General features: G+C 48.1%; 1 protein-coding gene across 3 annotated transcripts in view; it reads left to right on the forward strand.

The window, feature by feature from the left end:
• Positions 1-20,786, forward strand: part of LOC126536612 (uncharacterized) — a 126,867-nt gene extending 106,081 nt beyond the window's left edge. For all 3 annotated transcript variants that reach the window (XM_055073540.2, XM_050183646.3, XM_055073541.2), the window contains one exon: positions 9,360-20,786. In XM_055073540.2, the coding sequence (XP_054929515.1) occupies positions 9,360-9,714 (355 nt within the window). In that variant the 3' untranslated portion in view covers positions 9,715-20,786. The remainder of the gene's footprint in view (positions 1-9,359) is intronic.
• The last annotated feature ends 1,967 nt before the right edge of the window (positions 20,787-22,753 follow it).

The raw sequence follows: 22,753 nt of genomic DNA on the forward strand, positions 1-22,753 counted from the left end.
TGTACAGAATAAAACGTGTCTCTAGTCCGCAGTGTTCTTGTGGACATCCAGACGAAGATGTGCATCATCTTCTTCTCGAGTGCTCGAAATACGATACACAAAGAGCGGTACTGCAAGCTAATTTGTTTATATTAGACAGAAGACCTTTCACTCTGAAAAAGATACTTGGCCCATGGCCAACTGCGGGCCTTCAAAAAAGAGCGCTTCTTGCTCTGAAAAAGTTTTTAGAGGAGACCAACATTTTGGGAAAATATTAAGCATTGGATGATCCGAATACGCTAAATGAGTTACATAAACGTTGTTCGTGGTGCATAGTTGGTTTATGTGGTGATCGCAACTTTTACGCAATACGTATAATTCTGTCCTGTACTTGAAGTGTATTACAAGTGTTGTTGTGTGTTTTGGCTGTTCAAAACATCGGACTTCATATATGCGTACGTGGACTGAACTCATGCACAGAACTTTGCGACTCATGTACTGTTGGACTGTATTTTTTACTGATCCGGTGTTCTACTGAGTGTTATATTTAGTGTCGCTATCTCCCTTTTTGCGCAAATTTGTTTCGTCTGCCAAGTGACAAGGAGTAGCCGGTGCCACCACATAAAGGCGCCAACCTCTCCTAACATTCACTTCAATAAAAAAAAAAAAAAAAAAAAAACGCCCCATTTGATATGATATGTGCACATGTATTATGCATGATTAGACCAAACGAAAGAAAAACATTTATGAATCGACGCCTTTTTCGCCATTAGCCCTCTTCCATTGGTCAAGCATTTTCGGGCTGCGCTCACTTCGCCTGTCTGTCACGCGACGTCATAAAAACGCGAAAACTCACAGCGTCAAACTGACGTGTACGCGTTAAAGGCCCATTAATATGCAAAACAAAACGGATTTATTTTTCTGAATAGCCGGGCAGTGCCCGTTCCGAAAGGAATAGATGATGGCTGCCCACCGATGGCTCTGGCACTTGCAAGTCGGAACTGCGGGCAACATGGATATATTTGCGTATAATAAAATTTGCGTGGCAGTATAATGTTATCGAGCCCGTTGGCACATATACGGCATTGCTCTGCCAACTCTTCTTCGATGAGAATCCGCCTTAGTCGCATTTTTAACCCTTCGTTGCACGCTGCCGCGATTTTCGACCACACACCGTAAGCTAAGTAAGGAGAAGCGGACCAATCGCAGACGCCGGTACCACCCTTCTCATACGGTTATCTGCTTTCACTGTGCTGGCTCGGCCCCACCGAAACCCTCTCCAGTTATAATGGCTCAAGACCATCCGATCACGACTTACATTCGCACCGACACGCTTAGGGCCCATATTCGTCATGTTTCACGGATGCAAACAAGCTCTCTTGCCAGCCGGCCAGAACGACGACAACAAACGTCATTCTCCAACGTGGTCAGCATCCATCGCGCCTCCCTACCATCGGGCTTCACACTTTCAGCACGTTCAACCTCAGCTTTGCGGTGTTTAAAACAACCTCAAGTGCGTCTTGCGGTTCTAGGGATAAGAAAGAAGACTGGCCTGCCTACCTTGGCCTTGAAGCAAGCAGCTCTAGATTGTTTGCATACTTTCTACTTTCGCCGAGTCCACGTATATACGGATGCCTCTTCCACTCAGACCAGTTCCACCGGCGCATGCAGTCGTTATATCATCACGATCAAAATTTTTCACGTGACAACATCGACCGGTTCGGAGCTTGTTGCCCTACAAGGTGCCGTTGATTATATTAACAAGCAACTGGCTACACTCGAAATGCGAAAGAAAATAGGAATGCAACTACGCATCCTCTTACGTTGTTTTGTCGTTTTTCTTTCTTCTTTTCAAGCGAAGCTTGTATTGCCTCACTCGTATCGGCGTCGGTGTTGCCGTACGAAAAAACTCAAAAGCACTTCCTGTTGGGCTAGTTGGTAGCTGTTCATTATAAAATATAAAGACGCCAAAAAAGGGACACACAAGAGAAGAGAATGGGACAGGGCGCCCTGTCCCGTTCTCTTCTCTTGTGTGTCCGTTTTTTGGCGTCATTATATTTTATATGACAAAACTCAAGCCGTACGAAAATAAAAATTGCTTGTCAGGATGCGGTTTTGAACCACCGACCTCCGGATTGCGAGTCCACCACGCTAACCAATTCAGACACTGCAGGCTTTTTTTTTTATTTATTTCAAGGAATTAATAGTAGTGTCAATTCAAAATTGTTACATTACATTTGTACATACACTAGAAACAAATGCACACATGGTACGCAGTCCAATGAAAGTTAAAAATTCGGGCAAACAAACACAAGCGCCCAAACGCGAATTCCATTCAGGAATGGGATCAAAGGTCGCAACCACACTACGCACTTGAGCGGCCTCTTCGCGAGAGACAGACCTTGTTGAGCGAGGAAGCTCGGTATGTCTGTCGATCATTCGGCTTCTCCATAACGAATGACGTTCATCATACGCACCCTTTAAAGCGGGGCTTTATATGCATGAAGAAGTAGACGTAGCGCAAGGCGCGAGCCAATCCCAGGCGTCCCCTCCCACCGGAAGAGGGAAAGGGTCGCGCCCGCCGTTTCCCGACAGTTTATGCCCAGCAATCAGATGGGGAGGACGCGTTTGGTTCAATCTGCCGAAGAGCAGGCTGCGCTGAAGGAACGGCAGCGGGAGCGGGCCGCCCGTTTCATGAACCCCGCCGGGAATTCGCTCGAGAAAGGACTCGTCGTCGACGTGCCAACCCCGCCGTGAAGAAGCGCGAAACAGGCGTTACGACAATGAAGAGCCGCGGATCTTGAGCTTCGCTTGCATCCGTGTTCCCGGTAGGGGAGGGGGTACTTGCGTGTGTGTGTGTGTGCGTGGGTGTGTGTGTGTGTGTGTGTGCGTGTGTGTGTGCGTGCGTGTGTGTGTGTGTGTGTGTGTGTGCGTGTGTGTGTGTGTGCGCGCGTGTGCGCGTGTGTGTGTGTGTGCGCGTGTGCGCGCGCGCATGTGTGTGTGTGTGCGCGCGCGTGTGTGCGTGTGCGTGCGTGCTATAGGCGGGCCCATGCTTTACGCGAAAGAAAATGAACCGACTCGCAGAGCGATTCACCGGAATAAGTGTACTCTTGGCAAACAAGACAATGTTGCTCCTTAGTAGTGCCAGGAAAACGCTGCTGCCTGAAGGAAGTTAATGGCGCACGAACGCTGCAGCGTGCTTTTACTGACGCGCCATATCCTCCACTCTTGAAGAGAATATAGAAGCTCACGCACCGCGCGCACGCCAACTGCCGTGAGCGTGGCATGCACAGTGGCGTGAAGAGCCGCCTACAGTGGGGCACCTCTATCGCCCCCCCCCCTACCTCCTTCTTTCTAAAGCGTCTCGTCTAAAGACCCTTTCAATTAGGAGCTGCTCTTAATCACAACGCACGTGCCACGGTGGCGTGCACAGCGCAGGGAACCTAATCTCCGAAGCGGCCGCAGGATCCCGACGGCCCGCTTATACGGCGCCACGCGACAGCTGCAGTTGCGTGCAATGGCGGTCTTCAAGCGGACGCAGAAATGAGTGAGAGAAAGCACTCCCACCCCTTCGAAAGCATTAAGGAACCGCGCTTCGATTGGGTGACTTATGCACCTTGTGCGGCGACTTGTGCAGCTTTATGCAGCTTGTTAGGAGTGCTCGCTTCATTGTGAGCAAGTCCAAATTATTGATGATTAGAACTATCTTGCAGCTACATCTTGAGAAGCACGAACGCTTCCTTGTGGCATAGTACATCCTGATCATTGCAAATAATAACAGCACTGTCATTCCTAATATTATTTCTAAAGCTTATGGGGTCAATAATCGCCAAGCGGCGTGATTCCACCTATACAGGGCAAGTATGACTACTGTAACCGCGAAGATAAGAAGGATTATTCCAAACACTTCGACTTAGATTTAGCAGTTCCTATCGTCAGAAGTCTCAGGTGTCCTTTGCTGCAGAAAGTCAGCGGTGCCTAGTGCACACCACAGTCATGGAGCAGGTTGAAGCTCGGCAGCAACAGCCGATGTTAAAACGCGGTTTTGGTTCTGAAGCAGTAACGCCGCCTTTTTGCATCGCGTCTGCCACTGCGAACTGAAGTTGCCGCCGCAACTGAAATTAAGGACCAAATCGCACGTTAAAACCAGCGAACATCACGAACAGAAACGAAAAACGCTACTGTTCCGAAGAGCAACACGACGGACCGGATCGTTGGTTCAGTCCGCAGGCGAGCGTGACGTGAATGAGCTTGGACAAATCGCTCCGATAACAGCTCGTCTGCGGCGTCGTTGTGTGCGGCGTGGTTCGCCAGCATTGAACCAGGTCACGTTCGTGGGTAGGAGTGGCTGCGCCCTCGTATTACTTCACAAAATCTGACTGCACTTGGCTCGACCGTCGTTGTCAATGCCGTAGCGTACGTGTCGAACTTGAGAACATCCCCTGCGCCGTGACAGCTGGACATGTCTAGCTCTAGACTTGCAGGAAAAATTGTTTGACCCACAGCGCCCCTTCTGGATCGTGGCTTGGACAACAAGGATCGAATTCAGAAAGCTTCCCTCCGTCAGAACATCTGTTTACCACCGGCGACCAGCCGTCTCCACCAGCAGTATGTCCACTACAACGATTGACCATCGCCTGTTTATTTTTTCTTCCTTTCCTTTTTAACGCTGCAGTGTAAGAACTAATTTGAGGCTATGGTCTTGGGGCCAATTTCACGAAGCTTTTCGTTCGCAAGTGGTATTTGCCATTGGCCGGCCACCTCCGCTAATAGTGTGTGCAAGTTCGCGACCGGCTGCTCGCACGAACAGTTCTAGCGTAAGGACTCTTCTTTTTCTCTCTATTTTTTTTTTTTTAGTGTGTGAATACGGGCGCTCACTCACACACCTGTGCGGAGCTACACTCGGCACAACCCCATGTGTTTAATAATAATAAAAATAATACTTTATTGATGACTTGAGTATAATACAAGGCAAGAATCTGGCCTGCCAAAGCCGCAGTGGGCTTGAACGGCAGTGCCTGGCAGACAGCGACAGAGCCATCAGTAACACGTTATTAGTTTGTGGACAACAGTGAAAACACACACACACATGACAGGCTTCCGATCACGCACTAATGTGTCTAAGTGCCTTTCTGAGACCATATTTCGTCATCACGTCTTGTATGCTTGGACGTCTTGGTTTTTTGCACGTCTCACAATTGCAGCGCGCTCCTCCGCTAACACTGCGCGCAACTGAGCTTTTTCTTACGCCGTGCCCGCGCCTTTCCTTCGCTGCCTTGCTGGGAAGCGGCGGGTTGCGGGGGAATCGCGTGCCTCGAGGTCCCGGCACGCTCGCCGGGACGCCTGGCCGCAACCAGGGGCCCCCGCTCGCTCATCCCCTCCGCGGCTGGCCGCCTCTGGCGCATTCAAACAGGTCTTCCCTCCTTTTTTTTTTTCTTTCTCCGGCGGGCAAAATTATCGACCGTCTCGGGTTAAATATAGCGCGGCATCGGATTCGCCCCCCTGTGCCTCCCCCCAGCCTTCCTCCTTTCTCCACCTCCAACCCGCGCCAGCACAGGTGCTCCACCTTAAGCAGGTGGCCGGCGACCGCTCGTCCCATGGACTAATTCTCCGCCCCAACAGTCGGCGGCAGTACTGGGCGCCGGTTCGTCCCTGTCAAAAGCGGTGGGCTCCCGTCGGCTTACGCTCCCTTTACGAGGATCCTCGTGACGAGTGTCTGGCGCCGGAAATAATCGAATGGCGCCCGCAACGACCGCACATTGGGCCGTGTAAGGTAGACACAAAAGCAGATCAAGGAATTGGCGTCTCCCTTCCGCTCTTTCATCAGAGCAGTTGCCGTTTTTTGCTGGATTGCGTTTTTGTTGGGTTTTACTTACGACGAAGTTGTTACATCACACGACAGCAAACGAAAAGGAAATAATTGACCAACCACTTTTGTGCACCTGCAAGTCACAAATGCTGTACCTTCGCGGTTGAGTATCCTTCGACAAAAAAACACGTGGCTTCCGTTGTCACAGTGACGACCTGATTGTCGCGTAGCAGAGCTCGATCGAAACGCATATTCAAAATGTACAAGGCACATGGCTGGCTATGTTTACGTGCAGGTTACAACACACCAATAGCTAGTGCGAGTGAATTTAGTGTGTTATGTACTCTGAAGCCCCTGCCATTTCAATTTATTTATTTTTATTTAAGTGCCTTGAAAGAAAATGGTGCCTTTAAGTGACGCTGTCTGCCACTTTTCACTGTGCAAAACAGAAAGAAAATCACGAAAAGGAGTCCAAGAATACGCACATGTACAGTTCCGCGAGCGCCGGGGCAGACACGGAAGCATGTGTCACACGTGTCACTTCTTCCCCGGAAACAGGCAAAATCATCATCATTTCATCTGCTCCTAGTTCTTGTGCAGTTCTTACATCTGGGCTTCAGAGTTCCATAACTTTAGTAAAAGCTTCATCGCACGTAGGCCACGAAAGTGCTCTTGAAATACCTCAAGTCGACAGGTCTTGGGAACCGTGTGTAGACTGGGTGCGAACCTTCCACTCTGCTCGAAACTGTGCTCTCTCTCTCTCTCTCTCTTCATCCCCAACCCCCTTCCCCAGTGCAGGTTAGCAAACCGGACGTGCGTCTGGTTAACCTCCCTGCCTTTCCGGTCTGCTATTTCTCTCTTCATCGCATGTACAAGGCGCACATACCGCACATACAATGTGCACCAGACTGCACAGACTAAACCCTGCAATGCAATTCAGACCTCCAGCCGGACTGCACCGACGCGAAGCGTCTCCTGTGTCGGTTGTGGCCGGGAGTTGCCTTCACGAAAGCTTATTCAAAACTAATTGGAATGGCTGATACCTGCATGTGATGTTTGCCGATGCGAGGAGAACATTGACCACTTATTGTGCCACTGTCCTCAATTTGATGCACAAAGGCAATCTTTGCCCAACACTTTGAGAAAACTATATGATCGTCCTCTAAGTGAACAGACAGTACTAGAGCACTGTCACCGCCGATCATCTGCTGAGGAGGCAGTGAAGGCACTTTTGTGCTTTGTGAGAATGTCTGGTTCGTACGAGCGGCTTTGACTCAAATACTGTCCGTGCACGTCTCTATACCGACCCTCCCTCTCTCTCTCTATCTCTCTCCCTTCTCTCTGTTCTCCTTCTCCCTTCTGCCAGCGTAGGGTAGCCAACTGGACTCTTGACTGGTTAACATCCCTGCCTTCCTTGTATCCCTCTCTCTTTCTCTCTCTGTCTCATCGCCAGAAATGTCTGTCTGGCTCGGTCGAGGCGTATGGAGAGCGGGAGGGACTTCTGTGTAGAGGTCCATCACAACCTATCTACAGTTCTACGAGCATATAAAAATGACACCACTGCTTAATGCACACAAATACGGAATTCCAGAGGCACAAAGTTGTGGCATCACTTAAGCATATGTAGAAACTAGAGAAAGAGAGAGAACGCAAGGAGAGGAAATGCAGGAAGGTGAACCAAACGAGCATATCGACCATATATCCTTGCGATGCCACACCAATTCGGCCCAACCGACCACCCAGCGATATACGTACATAGTGTTGACATTATCAAAAAATGTGATTGCAGTTGCTAGAGAAATAATGACCACTGATCAAGGCAATAAACGAGTGTGCGTACCCTTAGTCACGATGATCACCTATCAAGACAATAAATGAGTTCGTACCTTTATTCAAAATTATATGTCACTTCCGTGTCATGTGCAAAACAGCTTCGCTGGTCAACCACCTTCACAGAGTGGAATGACTAATGATTTTTTTTAGTTGTTCGCTGAAACACTGTGTATTTTTGGCTGACTTTTTTACATAGTTCTGGGTGCGGCTTTTACACGGGTGCGGCCATTACACGAGTATGTACGACATATACCAACACATGACATGTGAAAAAAATAGGTGCATCAAAACCAAGAGAGAGTCCATGCATCAAATAAAGATTCAATCTTCGTTGTCGGTCACCTTCAGTCACAGAATCCGTACGTTATATCATTGCGCGCCGAAAGCAAGCTTTGCTTCTTCTTCTCGGAACGAAACCGAGGGCGCAATTTTGTACACGTCTGTATAAATCTGCCTGACGACGATTGCTCCAAGAGTTCCGATTTCCTGTTTATTCTTTAAATTTGCTACGTTATTCATATTCTCAAGGATTAGACAGGTTGAAAGGAAACGCTAGGCTCACTGGATGGCTGGCCTGCTTGCAGTTGTACATGTCTGGTCAGCTAAGTATGCCTACTCTAACACCTTGAGGGCCTCATAAAATAATTAAATTCCGGGGTTTTACGTGCCAAACCACGACATGATTATGAGACACTACGTAGTTGGCGGCTCCGAATTAATTTTGACCACCTGGGGTTTTTTAACGCGCACCAAACGCTCGGTAGACGGGCGCTTTTGCATTTCGCCCCCACCCAAACATGGCCGCCGCGGCCAGTGTTCGATCCCGCGCCCTCCAGCATAGCAGCGCATCGCCAAAGCCACTACGCCACCGCGGCGGGTAGGAACGTCCCATGAACAACGTAAATGTGCAGCCTTCTGTTGGATTTCTTCTTGGTCTATTTTGATAGAATTGTAGTTTTGAGAAGACATTCTAACAAGTGACCTCAACCTACCACAGGATTTTCTCTTTCTTGTTTTTTTTTTTTTTTTTGCCTCTCTCTTTCGTGTGAGCTGACCTGAAAAAGTACGGTCTCTTCCGCGAAGAAAGAGTGCCTAAGGAATTGGCCTCGGCGGGGAAACCAGTGCGGTGTGACGTGTGTCTGTGGCTTTGTTCAGACTGCCAGCAAGTCATCAGTAAATTTGTTGGCGGTCTTAAGCTTTTACAGGCACTGTCCAACAGAATCAGAATTCCCGAGCGAACAGAGCACGTGGCTAGGGCATTTCGAATGACTAAAGGAGTTCAATGGTTCCTTTTTCGCCTACCATCGCCTGCACCCACTCGGCTTCTCAGTGAAGCTGTATCTCACCTGTGACTGGTCTTCCGCGATGTGAATAAAACCGGCTCAGTCAGTTGTGGCTGGACGTTTATTTCAACAATGCGTATACTTATCGTTTCCGCTGCAGGTATAATTTAGGCTTCAGCCCGTTCTCTTTAAAGGCTAAGAACTGGGGATAACTACGTCCACGTTTGCCTTTGGATAAATATTAAGAAATTCTAACAAAATATAGGCAATGATTCCCGTCCAATTAAAAAAAAGTACATTAAAGCCCGTCGTCCCAAAGACTATGAAAACACTTATATACCTTCTACATTCGCGCGCGGTTTCAGTTCTTTTTTCATTCTTATTTCTTGATATCAGTTTAGCCATTCGATGACTCGAGATTTAGTGTGCATTCTTCTTTCCCATTCTTCACGCAGGCGACTTCGTTCCCCGATGGACGGCGCGAGTGGCTCCAACTGGACGGACGTCGGCGACAACGAAGCCGGCGGTCCGTTCTCGTCGGCCACGGTCACGGCGTCGGTGTCGGGCTCGTCGCTGTCGACCAGCTCGACGCCGTCGCCGTACCTGTACCACGGTGGCCGCGTGCTCTACACCACGTCGACCCTGACACCCGAGGCGGCCCGGTCGCAGTACTACGCCGCTTACGACCCCATGACGGGGCTTCGCATCGCAGCCACCCTCGGTGCCATCATCACGCTCTTCACACTTTTCCTCATCTACAAGAGCAAGTGCCGGCCCGCCAAGCCCACGGAGCCCCAGGAGGGCGTCTAGCAAGCGAAAACGGGAGAGGTGGAGGGAGGGGGCAGCCGACGTGGTCACCGCCCCACAGGCACGCACGTGCAGAGTAATAACGCTCACGTACCGGGTCCCTTCAGCGTACTTCGCGCCAATAAGCGCGAGTTACAGTCGACTGCAGATTTTTTTAGAAGGCCAAAAGTTCCCAAGAGTGAGTTACACTTGACGACACCTGAGCCCGGTAAGCTCAATGAGCTCCTTAATGTATCACGAATGCACCACGGCTACGAATGAACCCTGGTCACACCAGAAAAGTCTGGCAGCACTTGGCGAATCCGGTACCTGCTATGTTACGCGGTCGAACTACATGAAAAATCATGCCATTTCTTGTTTCGATACAGAAGTAAGATTTGGGTCTCACCTAACTCTTCTTCCTGATTGCGAGTTTTCCTGAACAGGTAACCGAGACCTTTCTTTTCTATTCCTTTTTCTTTTAACGATCATTATGCGAACAGTGGAGTCATCTGTGCCCTAAGTACATTGCCTACGTGCTAGATACGTCTTTCTTTTAATTTCTCCTTTTGCTCAGCCTTATGAAACTCACAGACATACGCTCATGCCTGGAGCGTGCTTGCAGTTTATAGAAATTGAGGTATCGCCGCGTGCCGCCCTGCGTATTAGCAGCATAACGTGTGCGAAAATTCTGCGGAGCGTCCAAAATTAAAATTATGCAAGAACTAGTTTTGTGTCCAGGTGCTGACTTGGACCTCTGAAGAGCGCAAGTTTCGGGTGCGGCTAATGTGAGATTCAGAAAGAAAGCTTATTTTTGCTCGCAAGCTTATCTCTGGTAAGAGCAAAGAGCAGAAACCCTGCGGAGTTCCGCGCTCACCCAGCAAACGGTGTGGCCAGTCTTTATAACTGGGGCCGAGCGCACGTGTTTAAGATTGGCAGCACTTTTTTTTTATTTGTTTTGTGTATCTCTTCATAACTGTTATTGTCATAAAGAAGGTCCTCATTCCATTGGTGTAGACGGTCAACCTTTGATTCTTGCTGTTGTCAAGACACCATTTGTGCTACCTATTTGGCCACACATAACAGACCTGTGCATGTTTCCAGCTGGTTCGTCGAACACTGAGACGTGCTCCGCGTATGCGGCGCTATCCGAATTACAAAATGTTGCCTCAAGTAGAAGCTTAGCGTTGTTTTTAATTTATACATCAAGACAGAATTTGTTTGTGTGCCCACATTCAAGCAGCAATTTTCGTGGAGGAAAAGTCGGAGGCGGTGACTAGATGCTACCAATTTGGGACAAGGGTTCACAGTCCAAGCGTGACGTGGAAAACCTATAATTTACTCGCAGCATAAGCAGACACTGGGTGCAGCGTACGCTGAATCGTGCTGTGATTATTTCAGTCTTACGCAATGTGCCACGGCCTCAAGGAGTACTACTTTTCACAGCAGTTGCAATTGGCCGTCTCAGTTTTACGTACACCCACTCACAAAAGTTTTCCGAATAAGAAAGCTAGAAAGAAATTCAAATACTACGCAACTGACGCATGTATCCCGGATCTGTGGCATGCTTCACGAACTCGAGTCTGGCACATGTGCCGTGTACCTCTTGTCCTGACTGTACGCTTAAGCTGTGAAACATTTAAGCCGCTCCGCATGGTTTATGCATTGTGAACGCTCTTGTGGGCAGATTTGCACCTATGGGCTATGGGTATCGAGCTCAAGCCATCATGGCAGCCAGTCTATGCTAATTAAGGCGTGGCTTGAGTTTTTACATCACATGGCAGTTGCAGAATTGTCGTTGCCTGCATGTACAGTGCTCAATAGCCTGCATAATGTGCGTTATATTCTTCATTTGCATAGCAGGGGCGCTCTAACGTAAAACTATTCCAAACATTTCTATTCCAATTCTGCAATCAGCCTTCCGCGATTGGTCAAAAACTTTTTTGGGCCACGCCCACTTCAACTGTAGGTGACGCGGCGTCACGAGAACCGCGATAGCTCCCCATCTGATATGACGTGTACACTCTGATTATGCATGATTTTACCGAACAAAACAAAAATAGTTATTTCTGATTCGAAGCCTTTTCCGCACTAGCCCTCGGCTATTGGTCAAAAGTTTTCGGGCAGCACCCACTTCACCTGCCTGTCACGAGACGTCACAAAACTGCAAAAACTCACCGCGTCAGAGTGACGTGTACGCGTCAAAGATGCATTAATATGCCGAACAAAACTGAATTTTCTTCTGAATAACCGCTGGATGCCCCCTTCCGAAAGGAATAAAAGATGGCTGCTGTCGATCGCTGATGCATTAGCTACTCGCACCTGTGGGAGAGCATGAGTTTATTTGCGTATAATGAAACATTTTGTGTAGCTGTGTAACGTTTTCGAGCACTTTCGGAACGTTTACGACCGCGTTCTGCCAACTCTTCTTTGGTGAGGATCCGTTTTAGTGTCATTCTTAAGCTTCCGTTGCATGCCGCCGCGATTGTCGACCAGCCACCGCCAGCTAAGTAAGGGAAAGCGGACCAATCTCAGACGCCGGCACCACCCTCTTCATCCAGTTATTGATATTCAGTGCAGGGGCTCGGCCCCATTGAATCCCTCTCCACTTAAGCGTGCTCCTCACCTCTTGTCAGCCAATTAGATAAGACAAGCCGCTCAGTGTAGGCAATGTTATTCGTTTTTCAAGCAAACAAAAGTAACCTCCTATGAACGAGGAGAGCGTTTGATTGGTCTGCTTAGACCAATCAACGGGTGACCGCCCGATGCTTGCGTCAGCGGTTACGCAAATTTGACGTCAGGAAATTGGAATAGAAACATATTGGAATAGTTTTACGTAATAGGACCCCAGTAGTCGTCGAAGATCGGAGCTTGTGTTAAAAGCTCGGCTGAATTCATCTAAGGGTCTCCAAGCTGTGCAAAGATTTGATGTGCCTATTGTCTACAGCTCTGGTCTTCTGTCTGCCATTTTTCAAACCAATGCGGCTCTGAATGGTTTGTCAAAACATGGCTGGTGGTTCCTTTCACCAAGCCAGAGCGTCTAAAGCCCATGTGCTAATTAATTCTGAGCGAGTCTTCGTGGATTATTTAGTGCAAACGAAAATAAGAATTAAATAAAACGAGTTTGTTCTCGTTGGTTGTTATTCGAAACTTTCAGGTATACACGTTGTTCAAAAACCACGTGCGTGTATACCTGAACGAATGTAAGAGAACCATCTGGTAAACCACTTCTAAACTTTTTTCAACGAGCCCTTTACACTTATAGTGTTCGTGTTCATCTTTTTGTTTCTTTCGATAGGTGAGGGATAGCTCGCTGTGTTGCTGTCGGTGGAATTAATTAGGTTCTTCGGCACAATAGACTTTTGGTAGATTGCAGCTGCTGGATGTGAGATGTGCTCGTGGTCAACAAACAGGAATCACCACAACGCTCATCCAGCATGAAGAAGCTTTTTGCTTTCTCACCCGAAGGTACAATTGAGCGATCTAGAAAGATGCTGCAGGGATCTGGTGGACCCACTTGTTAAGATCGTTAAAGATCGCTTAGCAAAACAATATGTTCGTTAATGCAAGCCGAACTTGCATTAATGTACTGTAATGCATCATGTACTCACTTTGTGCATAAGCACAATGTGAGTACACAGTCTGTCGCACCCGTCAGACTCATTTACGTGCTCGTAGGGACGCACAGGGAAACAATGTTGGAACCAGACTCCTAAATCACTCGAGGAGAAATTTTTACTTAGAAAGCATTAACAGGCTTTACTGCGACAAGGTGTTGTCGGGAATCAAATGTCTTTGATGTTACGAAAAATAAGTATTTAAAAATAAGAAAATATTTATTTGTGCCGATGCTTACAAAGATTGACCATTCTGGTTTCGCTGTCGGTCTAGGCTATGATGAAAAATAGATTTCTGGCTTGCTGAACCTGCATTGGGAGCCACGTTTTATGCCAACGCGCAGTTTACGTCGCTTGCTCACACTGGTACACGTAGAACATCTGAAATAGCGTACATACACATTGGTCCTCCAACCACGTGATACACTTGGCGGCAAGAGTAGTAATTACTGGTTGATGCGACAAACAGACAGCAACAGACACGTTTCTTCAGCAGACATTATAGAGATTTAGACTAGGGGCCGCAAGCGCTGGGGGCCCCAAACGCTTGCGTGCCCCTAATCTATTGAACGTTGTAGCCGTTGAACTGGTCGATTTCGTCAATGAAGCTCAAGATCCACCCCGGCTGAGCCAAACGGGTTGCTCGCGCTGACAGCAATTCAATGACGGTTGCGCATCTGGATACGCCGCCGACTATTGTTTAACCGCTTAACTGTCCATGACGAGTAAGCTCATCGTGAACTTGCCACACGTTTTTCACGTGTGCATAGCAAGTGCAGTTAATTGCGATTGTGATAAATAAATAATCCACAATGACTATTGCTATCGTGTTCTTTTAACAGGTATGTTAAAAATGCAATAGAGATTCCTGGGATCACATATTTTAGAAATAAATTAGTGCAATATGTGCCGGTTTATAAAAAATCTGCGCTCCTAAAAAAAGTCCAATTTGTCATGGCATGCAGTTAAGGGGCTAACGCGAGCGGGCCTTTTACAAACTGAAATAGTACTCAGTGGCCGGCGTGGGCGCGTGTGCGACAAGGGTGCGAATCCAAAATACGTAAACTACTCACTTTCGTGACAACGTGATATAATGTGACCCACCGCGCAGCGTTCTGTGTGCTCATATTTTCAGGCAAGCTCAGATGTACGCAAACCGGGCGACCACATTTGCGCACACTCGCCGAGGGATCCGGTGCGAGGCGACGTGCCCTCAATCGCGGCCTGTTCCTTCTTCCCCGTGCCGCGTGACGTCAGAGGAACGCTCGTATGTGTGCGCGCGTGTGTGTGTGACTGAGCGTGCTCTCCTCCGACTAAATGTGTGATCGGTGTGCCACGTGTTTCAACGCACGCTACCTGCATTCGCGATTGACGCATGTGTGACCGCAATATTTGAGTGTATACGTGCTCGTCTGGACGAGTTGTTGTGCTGTTGTATACATACACGGCGTGGATGGCGACACCGGCAGACCGCGCCTTCTCAAAGCTCAGTTATTGGCTCGCTGAACCAAACGGTCCTTGTAACGTTGACTTCCGTGGCGATGATCAATTTACGGCTATATCACCCGCCGCGGTGGCTTAGCGGCTATGCAACAGAACTGCTTGTTGGCCTAGTTGGTGCTTGCTAAAAGACATGTTTTTTGCCGCAGTTGAACACTCACAAAAGGAAGACACATAAAGACAACACAGGTGTCTTCCTTTTGTGAGTGTTCAATTGCGGCAAAAAAACATGTCTCTTAGCGGCTATGCTGTTGCGCAGCTAAGCACGAAGTCGCGGGCTCAAATCGCGGCCGCGGCGGCCGCATTTCCGTGGTGCGAAATGCAAAAAAAAAAAGCGCCCGTGGTCCGTCATTGGGGGCCCGTTAAAGATCCCCTTGTGGGCAAAATTAATTCGGAGACCCCCACAACGGCGTGCCTTATAATCAAATACGTAGTTGTTTTGGCACGTAAAACCACAGAATTCAATTCCATTTATGGCTGTTATTTTCATTTCGCTTTGGGGAGTGCCCGTTGAACTAGTATCCATCACCTTGTAATCGCGAAGCGCGAGAACATCGCTGATATCTATTTGTGACGTTACCTCGAGCTATCAATTTCGATTTCGCAAGAAAACAGACTCCTACGTTATAACGTCACGCTTTCGCCCCGGTGGTGCTACCGACGGAGCGCACCCCAACCTTGCGCCTAATAACATGCACTTGTGGACTTGTTGCGTAGTACAGTTTTTTGTCTCTTATCCCTGTGAATATATTACGCCCTCAAAAGTGCTCAATGGCGTGCTGATTCTGCGGTCGGTGGTTGCCTAGACGAAGTAGCGTCGTTGTCATTGCACACGCCCCAGCCGACAGCGGCCTTTGGAGTTTGCTTTGGGCACATTATTTTCTAAATAAAGGTTCTGCTTCAACAGACGTGACGACGCCCATCGAAATGACGTCTGCCGCGTGCCGCATACCTGACCATATTTACGGGCAACACGTAACTCTCGTAAACTACGAAAGATATTTCTTTTTTATTATTATTATGATGGCGTTTTACGTGCCAAAACCACGATCAGATTATGAGGCACGCTGTAGTGGAAGGCTCCGGAATAATTTGCACCACCAAGGGTTCCTTAACATGCACCTAAATCTAAGTACACGGGCGTTTTCGCATTTCGCCCCCATCGAAATGTGGCCGCCGTGGCCGGGATTCGATACCTCGACCTCGTGTTTAAGCCCGACACCGTAGCCACTAAGCAAACACCGCGGGTTACGAATAATATAAAATAATATAAAATTAAAAATAATATTGTAAGTGCTTTAGGCAACAGATTACGCACATATGAAATGGCGAAGGCAAGCTGATTTTAAGATTTCATGCCAGGCCTTAAGGAGTTTATTAATGAAATTCTTCGACAATACGGTTACTATGCACGCTTGTATTAGCTGGATGATTTCGTGGCGTTGCAGTATTGGCAACAACTTTTTACTTGACCAATTCTGCATAGCCGGCGAGAAGAACTGAAATGGCGTTTTGTAAGTACACCGCGTGCTGTAAACGAGAAGCAAATTGCGCAGAAGAGAGCTTCGATAGCGAGCTTAATTAAACTGACAGTTTACTTACTCAAGAGCGTCATCTTGATCTGATCGTCAGTCGTTTCACAGATATGTATTCACAAAATGATTACTTTAGCGAAGGATTAATTACGCGCCGCATCGTTCTTACCAGGTCTGCATCCTTTCTAAACAGCTTTGTAAAGAACGCTCTGTGGACTAAGTTTCGTAACTGTATAATGCGAAAATGTTGTTTCCGTGTTGCCGAAACTCTTTTGTCGCTGTGTGAAAGCAATATGCATGGCCAAGTGCGTTTTCTGTCTGCGGAAGTGAAAGACAGTTGGTGCTCTTTTAAAACTTACAAAAGAAAGAAGAACACGCGGCTCAACTTCAGGATCAGTTAAAAGGCTGCAACAACAGCAGCATGCCCTCCTCGGGGGAAAATTCGTTTCAGTTTGGCACCAGACTCTCGCCGCACCCACGTACCCACAATGCACTGCGGTCCTAATATTATCGACTCGGCGTCCTTGGCTTGCCTCGCATCAAGACCTCAGTTCCTAAAGAGTAATGTCCGCACGGCAGTCCAAGCAAAAAGGCAGGTCAGTCACGCGCTTGCATTAGTGATCACCAGAGCTGAGTAAAAGAAACTGCGCCAATCACGCAAGCCTACAGAGCGAACTGGCACACTTTTATCCCTTCTAGATTATGCTACCGCGTACGGCAACGGCGCCTGGTGTTTCTAACTTTCTTTTTCCGGCAAAGATGAAACCGGAGAAAGAGAACACAGAGATGGTTCCGATTTTATTATGCAAAATGCTAGACCGCCATTATCCGTCTTCGTCGCCATTCCTTCCACTTACATACACATATAACACCGCGGAGTCCGTAGAGCCAGCAAGCGTCTGTGGCTCCCTGACTTATCGATCTTTGCTCGCGTAGCCGCAAGGAATAAAACAAGAGAAAAGGGCACGGGAAAACTAACGCATTTTCTGTGGTTTATCTTTTCGATCGAGCGCACACTTCTTATTTATTTTTTTTATTTTTGTGCTCCCCGATAACCTCCGACTCCTAGATTCAGTATTCCTCGTTATAAATCCCTGTAATGCATGTTTTACAACACGTGCTCGAACATGAAAAAAAAGTACAGCGAGAGGAGGCAGTGCCACGGAAAGCGTACTAAGTTAGTACGGTTCATCACTTAAAAGCGCCAATAACCTTCCGAGTCGTTTACGGCACGCAGGAATTTAATGGTCTCTCTCTCTCTCTCTCTCTCTCTCTCTCTTTCGTTCTTTCTTTCTTGTTCTTCGTTCTTTTTTTTTTCTTTTTTCTGTGTGCAGGCTACGCTGATCTTATTACGCACCTCACTGCTGTAGTGAAGCGTTGTGCCGGATACCGAGCGCTGAAGCGTATGCTTCTCACGCAAACAAAACAACGGGCGCGCACGCACGCACGCACGCACGCACGCAGAGCAGAAATAAACGGAGCTGTACAGAGAACATTTCCAATGAACGAGAGCGCTGCGAATGTCTTCCAACGCGCCAGTTCAAACGCGTCCGGCCTTTTCATTCATTTTATTTGTCCTCGCGTCAGCCTTGTTCGTGCTGAGGAACTTCTTGCTTTAGTGCAGTTGCACCCCTCCATTGCCTGCGTGCATATTTGCTTCTTTAGTCTACGGTTAACGCTGAGGATGTTTACAATTGTCATGCTAACGGGAGTTTTCTTTCTCTCTCTCTCTCTCTCTTTGTTGCCCCGTTGTTTAGAGTTCCAAAGTTTACCTGTACCACGCATTTCCGTCGAAAACAGGAAAATGAAACTCGGGGAGGTCACGGGGGTTGAAAGGTAGGGAGGGGAAGGAAGAGGGGGGGGCACTGTATTAATCCTGGAAGAAGCAAACAGCTCGGTGCTGTCATAACAACACGGTAGATCTCGAGAAAATAAATACCTCCGGGGCTGCGAGCAGATAAAGCTAAACAAAAAAGTATAGAAACAGAAAGAGCTTATAGGCAAAAGCGAAAGCTACATGCGCGTCCGCCGCTGCGCACAATCAAGCGAGCGAGATATAAACGAAGGAAAGCGAATGTTGTGGGGGAGGAAGAAAAGACGCGGGGTCTTGACGTTCCAGCAGCCCTAATCTAGCTGAGCAAGACACTCTATACGCTGTCCTGTCCTGTCATGTCACAGGCATGCTCCTGCCGTGTGACTGTCGAGCGGCATCGTTTCATCAGCAAAATACGTTAGCGTTATACAGCGGAACAAAGCGTGCAGATAGCTTTGTATCTTTTTTTACTCGTCATACGAGGTGAGGAAAAAAGAATAATTTTTCTCGTTTACGCTTTTGCAAAGCCCAAAACCCCGCCATTCCTCATTCGTGCTTCCCACTCCGCTATCCGATGCCTGCAGTGATAAACGAAATTATTATGGCCGACGCAAGCTCCTGCTCCACGCTCGTTCCGAACACCAGCCGAAGGGCAAGAAGATTATGTGCCGAGCGCAGCGTTAAAGAAGCAACCAGACCGTAAGGAAAGACTTCAACGAATGGAGCAACGATAAAGAAGGCTTAACGACGATACATCGCCAAACCCCGTCTGTTTCTATTCGCGAAGTCTCGAGCTTTCAGCGCAAGCGTACTTCTCTGTTTTCTTTCTTCTCCTTTTTTCCTTTCTTTCCTGCTTCAGCGGTGGTCGCGGAGGAGAGGGCCAGAAAGAGCTTTGCGAAATAAGAGAGCATAAATGGCCGCTCGCGCGGCCCGTCTCGAGGCGCGGGCTCACCCGTGTCGCAAGAAATTATCCCGATCTCAACGGACACGCCTTCGTAAACTGTCCACGAAGGGCTCGACCAAAAATCGGGACACGCCGAAGGCACCGCCGCGTTTCCCGCGCAAGTTATGCAGATTTTTTTTACGAGGTCGTAAAAGCGCTCCGCTGCCGCAGCTCGTAAACCCAATGCCTCTCCCCTATCACGGCGTGCGTCGGCTTACGCCGGTCTCGAGACATCGTCGCCAGGCGAAGGCACTTCTAGCTGGCCGCGAGCACGGAAGGAACGCGAACGGAGGAGCCCCCTGTACGGCTGGCAGAGAAAAGCATCGGTAGAGACACGGGAAAAGGAAGGACACCGCGGAGGCTCGGCGGAAAAGGGTAGATATCGCGTGACATCGCCCGTAAATTTGTTCCCCTGGAAAGCGACGCTCGAAAGCAGTACGCCACGCGTTCCTTTGCCGCAAGCGGAGCGACCCGTCCTTTTGTGGCGGCTCATCGAGCACCGCCGAATCACCGTCTGCGTTTCCCTGGTGTAGCTCTCCGTCCCATTCTTTTGCTGGAGATGGCGGTTCCCTTTTACAGTACACGTTGTGTTCTCCTCATTGTGAAATCGCGTCGCAAGGCAATGGTTTCTCGGAGGACTCGGTTTCCTTTTTTCACGCTACTGGCACTCATTTCTTTCTCTCTCTATTTCTTTCCGGCATTTCTTTCTTTCTTCCTTCTTTTTTTCTTCTTTATAGTTACTATGTTCTCAACTTCTGGGTACGTATGCAGAGCGTCGCTGTAATACACATCAAATGGGTTTAGCGTTGCAAGTACTTCTCCAGACCTATACAATGTCGACGAAAATGTCTACATCGCTGCCCCCCCGCCCTTATATATATATATATATATATATATATATATATATATATATATATAGAGAGAGAGAGAGAGAGAGAGCGCTGCTTCTTTTTCGTGAAAAATGCATCGCCGTGAAATTGCTCAACTTAACATACATTTGTCAAACTGCAAAGAAGAGCTACGGCTCCCTCCGAATATAACTTATTCTATTCACATAACTCGGTAGCGTTGTACGATATACGGCTTATCATGTAACTTACATTCGATCGCCTAGTGCTCAAGTTCCAGTCATTGTCTCGCACATGAGCATTGGAAAAGTGGTCGAAACGTCGACTTAATTTCGGAACGCCACGGAAGCACGCGAATAATCTGCCGACGACGGGAAGGGCTTTCACACTAATGACGAGCGACGTCCAGCATTGTTCTGCCCTGTGCCGCCATCCGCGTGTCGTGTTAAACGTCGCACCTAACGAACACCCAACCCTTGGGCAACGTGCGCCATAGACCACGTGACATGTACGCAAAGTTGCATCTGCACATACACAGAGATACCCGACACAATAAAATAAAGAAAAACGCAAATAAAAAAAAGAAACAGCTCTGCCCAAATGAGAGCTGCGTATGTATTTTTGTATGCTTGGCCCAACGATGCTTCTTGGAGGTTTTCTCTTCGTGGCCATTCCAATAGCTGACGTTTGCCACGCGTGATGGGGTCCAAGTCGTGTTAACGTCACTCTACCGTTTGTTTCTTCTGCCTGTGTTGCTATTTGTAACTGTGGTTGTAAAGTTGTTGTTTCTACTCCACGATGGCATAGGATGTTCAAGAAAAAATAAACGTGTCACGGCCACTCTGTGTCTGCCTCCTCCTTTGCATCGAAGTCCGCATCTGAGGTCCGCATCGCTGCGAAGACATTTACGTCAGCACATAACGATATAGAGCCATAGTCACAGAATTCAGTAAAAGGGCCATTTGGCTTGCTTCAAGATAGTATCACCAAGTGTCACCACTGCATTTTGTGTTTTCGTCCCAGGAGAGAGATATAGAAAAAAAAGAGAGAAGGCAGGGATGTTAACCAGGAAAGCGTTGGGTTGGCTACGCTATGCTGGGGGAAGGGAAACGTGGAATAGAAAGAGAGAGAAAGGAAAGACGCGCACACGTGCGTGGACATGCATGGGAAGTGGTCAATCGCCTAGTCGCCGAAATGCCTTGGATATTTATTTTTATTTATTTATTTTATTTATTACATACTGCCAATATCCCAATGGGGATTATTGCAGGAGGGCAAAACAAAAAAGAGCAATAAAAACAATTACAGATAAAGAAAGTGTCAATAGACTAGCTGTTACAAATTTCATACTATATTATTTGGGGTTGAGGGAGAAAATGTCATATGGTAAAAACATTACGAACAGACATGCAACACATAATGGTCACATTCTGTAAAGTACCAAGAGTACAGTATGTTTCGTTGCCTTCGTATATCAAATCGAGGACAGTGGGAGAATAAGTGGCCGGTGGTCTCTTCGCAGCCACAGACATCACACGCAATACATTAGTGTTGAATAAGCCTTCGTGAACGCAACTCCCAATCACAACCGACACAAAACGTCTCTCGTCGGTGCAGTCCGGGTAGATTTGCAGCGTAGGAGTTGAGTTCGTGCAGCCTATAGTGCGCCTTATATTTGAGGTATTCAACTCGACTAAACCTGCATTCACACGACTGGGTGGATCGACGATTACGTCCGCGGACGAGCACGGCGTGGTTCAGTGCCGCTAAAGACATGGGCGCCGCAGAGGAGCTGCTATAGCGATGCGATTCGTTGAAGCCAAGTCCCGTCGCACTCGTCTGCATGTAGACTGAGTCAGCGATCGTCCCGTTGTGTGGATGCAGCCCAACGAGAACATGCGCGGCGATCCTGCCTCGCAGCCTCTGTGCTAAAGAAAAAGCGCGATTTGGACGCAGTGGTTTTCTTCCCGTCACGTTCGAGCCGCCTTGTCTGCATCATCATTTCCATGCAGTGTTCCCGAAACGGCGGGGTGACCATCGAAAATAGATCTTCCATGAGGACGGTAAGTTGAAAACTACACGTACTGGCCAGATCTACTCTTCGAGGTACGCGGCGCGTTCATGTGTATGTCCAGAGGAACTGGTGGAGATCCACTATAGGCTTGTCGAGATGAAGCGACAGGGGTAGGTTTATGGAGATCGGCTCCACCCTTTATTGCCGATCCGATCGAAAACACGCTTTTATATTTTATTTGAAACTGAAGCCTGACATACTCAAGAGTCCACTGTCATTATATCGACCCTAGCTGTCTAAACAGCAAAATATAGTAAAATAATTACAATTGAAAGAACAAATTAAAAGTTTAGTGGAAATTTAGCGGTGAATTCGGGGGAAATGTGTTGGCATTTACTATATATTTAAATATAGATATACAGGACGGGCGGAAACACGCTGTCGTCGGCTAGGACCTCGCAACGCGATAGAAGCCGTGGGAGTACGTCCAATTCACGACAGCGGCATCGGTAACAGTCTACTGCGAACGAATGTCGAAACAGGTCTTCTCGGGAACTCTAACGCAAGGCTGTCTTTCGTGTCTCCTTCGAGCGTCGTATGCGCAACGAGGCGTCATTCGTCTTTGTAACTCAAGTTGTCGCAGAAAAAGCGCCGTCAAAAGCAACAGCAGTAAGTCTCGCGTGAAAGCGCAAAAGCACTCGCTGGCCATGCGTCTCGCGTTGCGGAACGCAGCACGTGGCTGTTGCAGCCCTATCGAACGGACGGGCGGGCGACACGCCTGGTCAAATATGCA

The sequence above is a fragment of the Dermacentor andersoni genome, chromosome 4 (genome assembly GCF_023375885.2).
Source record: "Dermacentor andersoni chromosome 4, qqDerAnde1_hic_scaffold, whole genome shotgun sequence".
Classification (NCBI taxonomy): Eukaryota; Metazoa; Arthropoda; class Arachnida; order Ixodida; family Ixodidae; genus Dermacentor; species Dermacentor andersoni.